A 12239-nucleotide genomic window follows, 5' to 3' on the forward strand; every position below is an offset into this window, starting at 1 on the left:
CTGTTAGTCTCAGTAACCCAATCATTCCAGTAAAATGATCATAAAAAATATGATTGTTAAAAGCTTCTGAAAGTATAAGAAACATAATTTTCACTGTGTATTTGGTTAAAAATGGAATTCAATACCACTTTATAGCTTCTGTATTAATAGGGTTCTCACTAAAAAGAGCTATTTCTATTCCACAGAAATAATTTTAAGGACTCATGTACAATCCACATTCATTTTGGAAAAGTACGGTAAAAAGAAGAAATAAGACACTGTTCATTATTTTGATTTTCAATGTATTTTCACATTTAAATAGAAACAAATACAAACAGAACACTCTACACATTTTTCTTTTGTTTCCCACCCGGAAAGAAAGACCAAAACTATCTGTAATACTATAGAGCAGATTATTTGAAATTTGTTCAGGGAGGCAGCTTTAGACCCCTGTATAACCACTTGTACTGTAGGAAAAAACCTTTGGGTCAGGGAGGTTCCTGTGTTTCAGTAAGGCTTAGCAGCACTCTATGTAAGGTCAGGGACCATGCATGTATGTTTTCATTTTTTCACACCATCCCCTCTCCCAGCCAGGGGTTAGCTGCTGACTATTTGCATATGTCATGCATCAGTAAGTGTGAACTGCAGATACGGAAGATGAGCTTCTGTAAAAGGTGTGACTTCCATATGTCAGAGAGAAGACTGAGGATTTGACACAGGAGTAAGTTAACACTCTCCAATATCTGTAGATCTGAGATAAGATACATGGAATATTGATACCATAGCAACTGCGGCCTTTCTCAGATCACAGTTAATAGTACCAATTCCCAACCAATTTGTATCCTTCTGAACTTGTTGGGAGGCTGCTACAGTCCTCTGAAAGAACGTGCTAGAAGTGGGAAGACAGGGACATAGTTATGGTTGGCAAGATCAATGTTGCACTGAGCTACTAAACGTCTACGAAGAAAGCTGGAGAGCAGGCTCCCTTGGGCATTCCTGCTTATCTTCTAGAGGTGTCATATTTGATTTTCCATGACATGTCTTATATGTTGTCAGCAATCAATAGAAAATAATGTAATACAAATGAAAATGATGATTACTTCACAGTATAGAGATTGTACTTGCAGCCTAAGTACAATGTTGTCTTGAAGAAACAGGCTGAGGGATAATTAACCTTAAAAGAGTTCCAAACATTTGTAGTCCAAACATTTTCTAAGTGCCTTGTACACACCCGACACCTGGGCAGTGGGAGAATAAAGAAAAACAAGAACACAGGGTTTATCCTTGAGATTACAGTTCCAGTGCCCCCTTGAAAGGAATCTAAGACATACTTACTCGAAACTGTACTTTATGATAAATGGTATTAAAATGACAACTCAAAGTTATAAGAGAAGTTACATTTAGGGTCATAAATTCTGCCTATAAATGAAAATGACATAGCATTATGAACTTCCCAATTGAATTGACAGACTATTTCTACTCTACTGTACCTTTAGAAAAGTAAACTAATACAGAGACTTTTCTGCTAAAAACAATAGTAATTACATTTGCTACATAATGTGCCCTATTTTCTTTAAAACAATGTTTCTCATTTTTTACAGAGTTTTATTAAATAAATGGCTATTATCTATACTAGGCTAGTATGAGACTCCAATCTATTCTCTGTGAAGGTTGAATGACTTTCTATTCAATTTTCAGTTATGTTTCTTCATGTTTCTAATAGAGTACCAACTGTACTATAGCTTGTCTGGCATTTGCTTTAGTCAGGGACACAAAAATGATCACTTAAGACTCCCATCACTGGTTTTAGCTTTGGATTCTTTAACGTTCAACTCCTGTCAAAAATGTGTTTGAGACAAATGCTATTTAAGAGATATGTTTAGGGCACATTTAAATTATCCATTTTCCAGATCTTTCCATCTTTGGTTATAGTAAAGTTACAGTAAGTCATGGTAAAAATTAATGTTACCTCCTATCAAAATCTCATCATTGAGTCATGATTTAATGTTACCTTGGAGTTTTATTTTTATTGTATTGTATTTCTTTTCTCTTCTCCCTGCTTATAGGCTTTGATTAATCATCAATAAAAAAGTTAACAATATCAAAAAAAGAAACTAAGAAAATAATCTCATTTATAATTGCATCAGAAAAGGATAAAATACTTAGCAGTAAATTTAATAAGAAGGTAAAATATTTATACATTTAAAACTGTAAGACACTGATGGAAGAAACTGAAGAATACACAAATAAATGGAAAGATATTCTGTGCTCACAGACTGGAAGAATTAATATTGCTAAAATGTCCATACCACTCAGAGCAATCCATAAATTCAATGAAATCCCTACCAAAATTTCAATGGCACTTTTCACAGAAACAGAACAAACAGTCCTAAAATGTGTATAGAACCACAGAAGACTCTGAATAGGCAAAGCAATCCTAAGAAAGAAGAACAAAGATAGAAATATACTGCAAACATACAGAAATCAAAGGACTATGACATTAGCATAATAACGGAAAAATAAATCAGCAGAAGAGAGACCCCAGAAACAAACCCATGCATATACAATAAAAATTTCTTTTTGACAGAGGAGCCAAGAATATACAATGGGGAAAGGATAGTCTCTTCAATAAATGGATTGGGAAACTGAACGGACACAAGGAAATGAATGAGACTGGGCCTCTGTTTTACACCATACACAAAAATCAGTTCAAATGGATTAAGCACTTGAATTTAAGACCAAAAACTGCAAGAAAACGTAGGGGGTAAGCTCCTCGACACTTGGCACTCCTGGTCTTGGCAGTGATTTTTTGCATTTGATACCAGAAGTGAAAGTAACAAAAGCAATCAACAAGGGTGACTAACTGCATCAAACTAAAAAGCATCTTCACAGCAAAGGAAAGCATCAACAAAATGAGAGGCAACCTATGAAATGGGAGAAAACGTTTGCAAGTCACACATCTCATAAAGGGCTAACACTCAAAATACATAAAGAACTCGTAAAACTAAACCTCCCCCCCAAAAAAAAATCTTATTAAAAATGGGCAGAGGAACATAACAGACATTTTTCCAAAGTAGACAGATACACGAAAAGGTATTGTGAACAGATACATGAAAAGGTACTCAATATAAAATCAAGGAGATGCAAATCAAAACCACACTGAGATATCATCTCCACACCTGTCAGAACAGCCATTTAATATAGTTCTAAAAATCCAAATATAGCCAAAGGAAAGGAAAACAGGGTATTGAAGATTATCTGCACTTCCATGAACACTGCAGCATTGTTCACAATAACCAAGATACGGAAATAACCTGTGTCCACCAATGAATGAAGGAATGAGATGTGGGCCTTATATTGGAATACTATTTCAGCCATGAGAGAGAGGGAAATCCTACCACCTGTGACACCATGAATGGACCTTTAGGGCACTATGCTAACTGAAATAAACCAGACAGGGAAAGACAAATACTGCCTGGTATCACTTACATGTGGAGTCTAAAAAAGCCACCTCATAAAAACAGAGAAAACCAGCGCTTGCCATGCTGGGGGGTAGAAGACAGAGAGAGAGGTTGGTAAAAGGGTACAGACTTTTAGGATCAATAGGTAGGATGTGTTAACATAGCACGGTGACTATAATAGCTGATAACACTGAGTTGTATAATTGACATTTGCCAAGAGAGTATAACAAATACTCTCATAAGGAAAGAGAAAAAAGGTATTTATGGTGATGGATATGTTAATTAACTAGGTAGGAGGAATTCTTTCACTATGTATATGTAAATTAAGTCATCACATTGTACACCTTAAATATCTTACAATTTGTCAGTTATACCTCAATAAAGCTAAAAAAACTGAAATGCTAACTGTATTTTTGTATAATATTTTCACGGAATATGTGGCCTACGATGTTAGTTGTACTCCTTGGATAAGAATCCATGTAATTTCATTTTATTTTAATTTCAACCAACATTTTTTTTCCAGGAGCTGAGGATGTGATGTTAACAAAACAGATGGGCTCAGTGACTTCTAGGAGTACACAGTATAATACGGAAGTAGACACCAAACAAGTAACTTTACAAATAACTGCTTGTTTACAAATAAATACTATGTGATGATTTCTTTGGTATTTATTACAAGGTAAATATCTTTTCAGATGGCCATTGAGATGTATGCTTTTGCTTTTCAAGTGAGGAAGATATAGTTACTATTTCCTTTTTTGACTTGACTACAGTACAATTTCATGATGAATTAAAACAGCTTCTGAACTTATACAAACCTTTATTTTCACTGTTAAGTCATATGTGTCTTATCTCCTGCAAGGTGACCAAGGAAATAGAGAGGGGCAGAACATGGGGAGGGGACTAAGTTACAAGTCATGACACAGAAATAATCACGTCTTCTTTAAGTTTTATTATCAGAATTGTTCTATATATCCACTGTTCTACAAAATAGTATAAAATTATTTTAGAAGTTTCAACTTGGAGTTGTCTCTAAAACCTGTGATGCCAGATATATATATATATATAAAGGGATATTAATTGCCTTTAGCCCCATGAGAGAAATAAGGGACTGATTAAATTTTTATGGAAGTACCATAGTACATTTTATGTTAAAAAAGCAGAATTTCATAATCTTTTGAAACTCTGCAATACTTTAATGGTACTTCTAATAGTGCCTAACACTTGGAAGGATTCCACAGTTTGGCTCCTATAAAGTGGTTTTTGACAGCAAATGTGCAGGAACCAGAATCTCTACTGAAACTTGAATCTGAGCCACTTAGACATCATGATGTTGCCCAAATGTGAAGTGGTTTCCATTGGCAATACCATAATATCTTCTCACTGAAGCAAGAAGCTTGAGTTTGGGGGATATTTAGCTACCAAAAGAAGCAGACATTATCTAAGTCTTGATCAGAGAGAAAAAAAAAAAATTGAAAAAGACTTCCTGGCATTCATTCACTGGAAAATGAAGACATGAAGAAGCCAAATAAAGTTAACAGCTCTAGAGAGAGGCTAGAAATTGTGGTGCTCTGGAGTCCTCATCATCACTGCCATGCTCACGATGCCAATAAACACTTACTAAGCTCTCACTGTATGCAAAGTCCAATGGCAGGGACTTTAGTTGTGAAGGTCTTGAAGGTCATGGACTTTATATTATGCCTCCATGTAACTCCTAAAGCTTGGCATGGGGCTTCTGAAGATAGCAGATATTCAGTAAATATGTATGAATTTTATGAATGAGATGGCAAGGGGCTTATGGTCCAGTGGGGAGATAAAATAGAGGCAACCTACTTCTGAGCAGAGGTTTTAACCCCTTTATAAAGGGGTTAACCCCTTTATACTGAACCTATTTAGCACAGCGTGTAGCACATGACAGGTATCAGGAAATGGCCAATTAATCAATAATGTGCAAATAATTTTATAGAAAACATCGACTGAGCAGTTATTATGCTTTAGATGCATTGCTACACTGAATTCTCACAACATGGAGGCGCTGTTACTGTCCCCATCTTAGAGATGACGCAGCTAAAGTTTATGGAGGTTAACTAACTTGCTTGGTTACTCAGATAGTAACTTGCAGAGACAGGATTTGAACCTAGGAACCTGACTGCATTTCACCCTCTTCACTATCCATATGCAAAAAAGAGAAACATTATGCACATGCAAAAAAGAGAAAGGTTATTATAAGGTGGCATATGTTAAAGGCCAACTGAATAGCAGAGGTAATAAGTCCTCTAACTTTAGAGTAAGAAGTGGTTGCTGAGGTCTGGGCAGGAGGGACAGCTTCACGAAGAAAGGGTAAATTGAAATGGGTTTTGAAAAAGGATACGCAAGAGGTTAAAAGAACAAAAAAATGGACAGAAATGTTAATAAGGTATTCGGAGGTCAGAGTTAGGCCTTTTGGATAGCATGAATCAGTTCATATAGGATGGTAGTAGCAAACCTAACTAGAGATTTAGCAGGAACAAGAGAGCAAAGAACTTAAGAGTTTGGATTTCATTCTTTACACACAAGTGGAGCCAACGAAGTTTTTTTTCCCATAGAGAAAGGTGTGAAAAGCTGCTTTTTAGGAAGCTGTGCAGGATATGATAAAGGGCGAGATTTTAGGAACCACACAACCAGTTAGGTGGAGGTGAAGAAGACCTGGACTAAGGCAGCAGAAGTAGGAATGTAGAAGAAATGACAGATAAAAGAGAGAGAGCCAGCCAACAGTATCTGTGTGACAGATACTGATAACATTACTGTCAGAAATGCGGACATTTAGGAAGGAAGGAAAGCTGGTTTTTGGAAGGTGACGAAACTTCTGATTTGAAACACTTGATTCCTATAGGTTTGAGGCACTTATTAATCAAACAACATTTGGATGTTGTTATGAGCCAGAAACTGGGCAGGTACAAGTGACAGAACCGTGAGCAAGAAAGATGTGGTCCTTGTTTTCACAGACTAAATTAGAGTTTATGAGAGAGGAGAGGCACTAAATGAGGAATTACAATAACGATGGGCAAGTTTTAGTATGATAATGATTAAATGCAGAGTTTAGGAGATCACATGCTAGGAGCACATACGCAGTCTGGTCTGGGACTTCCCCGAGGAAGCGACATTTAAGCAATAGGTCTTGTTAGCAGTTTGGTGTTCCATTTTAAGAAAGCTTATATACCAGAGGTGCCAATCATAATATGTGCGCACCAACCACCCCTTTGAGTGAAACTGCATTATTACAGACCTGTTTCCAGGGACAGGTATCACATGACCCTGTACCTCCTGTCCCCAGCTGGTTGAGCCAGGGATGGACACTAATGCAGCCAACTCAAAGGACCATCATCTCTGATCTGAAGCAAAGAGATGAAAAAAAAAATATTTTTTTTTTTTTTGAGGAATTTAAATGGAAGAAACAAAGAGACTGTTGGAGGCCTGCAGCTGAAGTGAGATCTGGAGAGACCCAAAGACCATGCATTTGCCAAGGTTCTCAGTGGGCAGGGAGAGTAAGCTCCTTTGTCCACGAGATTCTCCAGACAAGAGTGGGTTGCCACTTCCTTCTCCAGGAGATCTTCCTGACCCAGGGCTCGAACCTGGGTCTCCTGCGTTGGTAGGGGGATTCTTTACCACTGAGCCACCAGGGAAGCCCCAAGTAAGAGGAAGAAGTTGGTCAATACATAGTGAATAGAAGAATTAGAGACAGAAACGAGACTTGTCTAGGGGACATGTCTCCTGGGAGACAACAGGCAAGAGTGGCTGTTTCACACAGGAATATTAACTGTCAATGACTTTCCGATCTCAAGAGAATGAGCACCCTCATAATCACCTCTGCTGGGTTCATTTCACATTACAGTAACATTATAAAGTCTAAAAAGCTTAAACTAAAATTTCAGTACAGAGTTCAGTTCTTACACGTTTCCTATAAAAATCTTCTTTAGGAGACAAACTATAAATTCAATCCAAAAGAGCTGAGTGGGTCTCTACTGCTTGTAGACAAAAGGGCTTAAATTAAAACACACTATATCCCCTCATGGATAAACTAAAAAGGAGATGCTGTATTGAGTTCAGCTACCAGGGTAAATAAATTAGTATAGAGAAAAACAAATCTGTTTGCTACCTTTAAATGTCTTTAATTGTCATAATTATAGCATGCCTTTCTCAACACAGATGCATATGATAGATTCTTAGGAAAATTGCCACAACTGTTGATACTTATACTCAAGTGTTATATTTATATGCGGGATGCCACACACATGAAACGTATTTACACACATCTAACTGATGTCCTTCCATGCATGTGTGCCCGTCCTGCTCACTCATCTGCAGCTCTTTGCGACCCTATGCACTGTACCCACCAGGCTCCTCTGTCCATGGGGTTTCCCAGGCAAGAATACTGGAGGGGGTTGGCATTTCCTCCTCCAGAGCATCGTCCCGACCCAGGGACTGAACCTGCGCCTCCTGTGTCTCCTGCATTGGCAAGCAGATGCTGCTTACCACGGCGCCATCTGGGAATCCCAACTAATGTCCTTAAAGTCAAAGTCAAAGTGAAGGCACTCAGTCGTGTCCGACTCTTTGCGACCCCATGGACTGTAGCCTACCAGTTCCTCCGTCCATGGGATTCTCCAGGCAAGAATACTGGAGTGGGTTGCCATTTCCTTCTCCAGTCAATCCCGACTCAGGGATCGAACCCGGGTCTCCTGCACTGCAGGCAGACGCTTTAACCTCTGAGCCACCAGGGAAGCCCTTAGTAGACATCAATTATACAACTGAGCAAACAAAGGCATGTGACTTCCTCATAATAGTGCATGCGTTACAGGAGCGCTGAGAGGAAAATCTCCAACATAATCATTGTCTCCCTGCCGCAGCCACCCAGTGCATTACTGGGTAGAGAGACGGGATTAAGCGAGACTGCTCTTGACAACTTCATCTTCATCAGTTGTCATTATCATCATCTGCTGTCTTCTTACTGTGTCTGCCAATCTTTATATTCCTCACTTGAGATCCCCCAGTCCCTCTTCTGGTTGAAACCAAATTATGGACAACCATAGTCAATCAAGTGATAGAATGGTTAGATGATCTGGACCAAACAGTTTACGTATGCTCAAAATATGAACTTTTTGACATAGTTACTATTTGGGGCTTAGTAAACAGTGTCAGACTTTATTTTTGGGGGCTCCAAAATCACTGCAGATGCTGACTTCAGCCATGAAATTAAAAGATGCTTACTCCTTGGAAGGAAAGTTATGACCAACCTAGATAGCATGTTATAAAGCAGAGACATTACTTTGCAAACAAAGGTCTGTCTAGTCAAGGCTATGGTTTTTCCAGTGGTCAGGTATGGATGTGAGAGTTGGACTGTGAAGAAAGCTGAGCACTGAAGAATTGATGCTTTCGAACTGTGGTGTTGGAGAAGACTCTTGAGAGTCCCTTGGACTGCAAGGAGATCCAACTAGTCCATCCTAAAGGAGATCCATCCTGGGTGTTCATTGGAAAGACTGATGCTGAAGCTGAAACTCCAATACTGTGGCCACCTCATGTGAAGAGTTGACTCATTGGAAAAGACCCTGATGCTGGGAGGGATTGGGGGCAGAAGGAGAAGGGGACGACAGAGGATGAGATGGCTGGATGGCATCACCGACTTGATGGACATGAGTTTGAGTAGACTCCAGGAGTTGGTGAGGATAGGGAGGCCCGGCGTGCTGTGAATCACGGGATCATAAAGAGTCGGACACGACTGAGTGACTGAACTGAACTGAAGGTATCTGAGAGCTTCCCTGGTGGCTCAGCAGTAGAGAACCTGCCTGCCATGTAGAAGACCTGGGTTCGATCCCGGGGTCGGAAAGATGTCCTGGAAGAGGGCATGGCAACCCCCTCCAGTATTCTTGCCTGGAGAATCCCACGGACAGAGGAGCCTGGCGGGCTATAGTCCATACGGTCACAAAGAGTTGGACACGACTGAAGCGACTTAGCACACAGGCATGCAAGGTAGCTGCGCTAGTGGTGCCCTTCCGAGAAAGGAAATCTAGAAGCCTCCTCTTGTTTTTCATTTTCCAGTTGGGCTAAACTCAGTGAATTACTTCAGCCAAGGAGGAGATAAGGAAAAAAAAAAAAAAAAAAGGAAAAAAATGAGAAAAGTGATTTTAACTGGTCAGCGGAAGAAAGAAGTAGGTTGAATACACACCCGTCCCCCTCCTGCTCCACGCCAAGGAGGCCGTGGGATGGGCTGGTCAGGAAGCTCTGGTTGAAGGGCATTCAAGACAACGGCGCGGGGCTGCCTCCTGCCTGACCGCAGCGGAGCTCCAGAAGCGGGAAGCGGACGGGGAGGCAAAGTTCAGGCTTTGGTGACAATGAACTATGCTTAACTACAAGAACACACACAGAATAAACAGTGGGTTGTTTTCCCACTGCAATATCAAAAGTTGCACTGGGAAATCATACCTTTTTGCCCAAGTGAAAGAAATTTATTTCTGGACACAATGTCTTCACCAGCGAAGAAATCGTTTTGAAAGAAATGAAGGAAAATTTTAAAATACTAACTGCATTATTTAAAACATTTAATTTTACTGTAATCAGAGGAAAACCTGCCAAAGGGTTCATGAATCAAGCGTTCTGATAAGTATCTGCTCAGTAAGGTAGGTGTTATATTCTCTTGGTTTCTAACATGCTTTAGAAAAAGTAACATGGGTCATAATGTGAAGATATATACACATAATATGAATTACACAAATAAATAAAAGCTGCAGAAATAGATATGCCAGGTGTACCCTTATGACACATATTATAAAACCTTCACAATAAACGTAGACTGAAGGCATTATATCATTGTGGGATTTATTAATACAGTTCTTAATGGACTGTATATATACAGAGATTTACCTTATAAATTCAGATTTAGCTGTACACCCAAAGAGTCAATGTAACCTACCAAAAAAAAAAAGCTAAATGTTTGTTTACCTCTTTTAGTAATATGGATAAGAATGAGTGCATGTTAAGTAATTTTTCTTTAAAGAAAACCAACTGAGTCACAGATGACAGTTACATAAAACAGATTTATATAACTATCTGGTTTCTGCATAGTGTCTATAAGCCACATAGCAATTTACATCTACTTTGATTAATAGGGTACGCTACTGAGATATTATCTATAGTTCCCAACAAACTTGGACAACAACCAAGTTTGAAAAAACGAAAACGCTAGTAGAAGCAAGTGAAAGAGATACACTGGAGCTGAAACACTGATGGCAGAAACAAAGCTACCAGTTCTAACTTCAAGAAAACAGAAAGGCACTTCTCAGGAGTTAAAACGTGAGCTGACAGAACAACACCGGGACAGGTACACGGTGTGGTATACAGAAGCATTTCCTGTGGTAGCAGTTATTTTACATAGAAAACCGCAAATAAATCATGATAAGAGATCATAGCATGCCTGATAATCTGTGACAACAACTGTAGCCACGGGAGAAACCTGCCCGTCCAGAGCCTGACCCGCGGAGCCTTTATCTGCCCGTGTACTCTCCACAGGCCAAGCATATAAAGGCCAAGTGATAATTTACACATGAATCCACTTTCTTTGCAGCATGGGCGCCAGAGACATTTCTTTTCTCTGTTACTGAGAGAAAGGCAGCCAGGTCTAAGCTTGTCTCACTAGAAATCATACAAGGGAAACAGTGATTTGCAGGAAAATGGCAGATCAGCAAAGGGAAGATGTTCTGAATGCGTGATAAAAACGGCAGCCACCAAGGACTAGATGAATATTTAGTTTGAAAACAGCGCTGACAGTCACCGTCGAGTCTTTATCCTATTCCAAACAGGTGGCGTCATACAAACTGTAACAGAGATACAATCCTGATAGAAGATTACACAAGATACCTGGGTGGGTATCTTAAAAGACTCTGGTCTTCATTTGAATAAATGTAAAGACTCAGAGATCCTCTGCATCCAGATCTTATTCGGGGTACATGCAGTTATTTTACACAAATGACATATGGAGGGCATATTGCCCGCTTTGATAATTAGAAATAAATCAGTCAAGATGATTAAAAAAAAAAGCTTGTTCATGAAAAACTGGATACACATTTCATACTATGAAACTTGTAAAGGAAAAAATATGCAGACAGTGTATTTTTCTCCAACCCAAACCCTTTGGTGCTTAGGTTAACTTTTAGAAATTCATAAAACTATCACCACGTTGCTATAGTCTTTCTTACAGGAACATGTACTGAATACTACTTGTTCTGGCTCATTTAATAGAGGAATGGAGATTTATTATTAAATCTGTGTTAATAGGCCATTCCAAAGAAGATTATGTAAGCTTCTAACAAATGACAGGTACTAACTAAATCAATAAAACTCGTTTTTATTCCCTTATTACCACTTCTACAGTTCTGTGCTTGCCATATTCTGTCTGTTTCCTGGAATGCTTACCTTCCTACTCAACAATGCATATACTTGATTTTCTTCAAATTTGGTTCAAAGCTCTCAGTTTAGGAGCCTTTAACTTAAGGTTCCAGTCATGGTGTGGTGGTTAGATACAGGAGATCATCAGTAAATGCTGCTAACTACGCACATGGATTATCAATAGACAATAGGTCAAAAATCTTTAAACTTTATACATGAGCTGTAAATATAAGAAATGTGGTATAATTTGTGTTTCACAAAAGGAAAGTTTGAATTTTTAGTCTTTTAGAGTTCAGAAATGTATCTGTAAACTTCATGTTGCAATCCATGCTCTGCGACAATGCCCAACATAAAGAGTTATTGCATTGTTATATCACTGCATGG

At 38.9% G+C, this 12239-nt stretch overlaps 1 protein-coding gene across 4 annotated transcripts in view; it reads right to left on the bottom strand.

Moving 5' to 3' along the window:
* Window positions 1–12239, bottom strand: part of ARB2A (ARB2 cotranscriptional regulator A) — a 390660-nt gene that overhangs the window by 26126 nt on the left and 352295 nt on the right. The window contains exon 11 of one of the 4 annotated variants that reach the window (XM_065909237.1): window positions 695–1217. The exons of the other annotated variants lie outside the window; for them this stretch is intronic. Within the exon in view, the coding sequence (XP_065765309.1) occupies window positions 1192–1217 (26 nt within the window). The 3' untranslated portion in view covers window positions 695–1191. Of the gene's footprint in view, window positions 1–694; window positions 1218–12239 lie in introns of those variants that run through there. 4 annotated transcript variants of the gene reach the window in all.

Source organism: Muntiacus reevesi, chromosome 1 (assembly GCF_963930625.1).
Source record: "Muntiacus reevesi chromosome 1, mMunRee1.1, whole genome shotgun sequence".
NCBI lineage: Eukaryota > Metazoa > Chordata > Mammalia > Artiodactyla > Cervidae > Muntiacus > Muntiacus reevesi.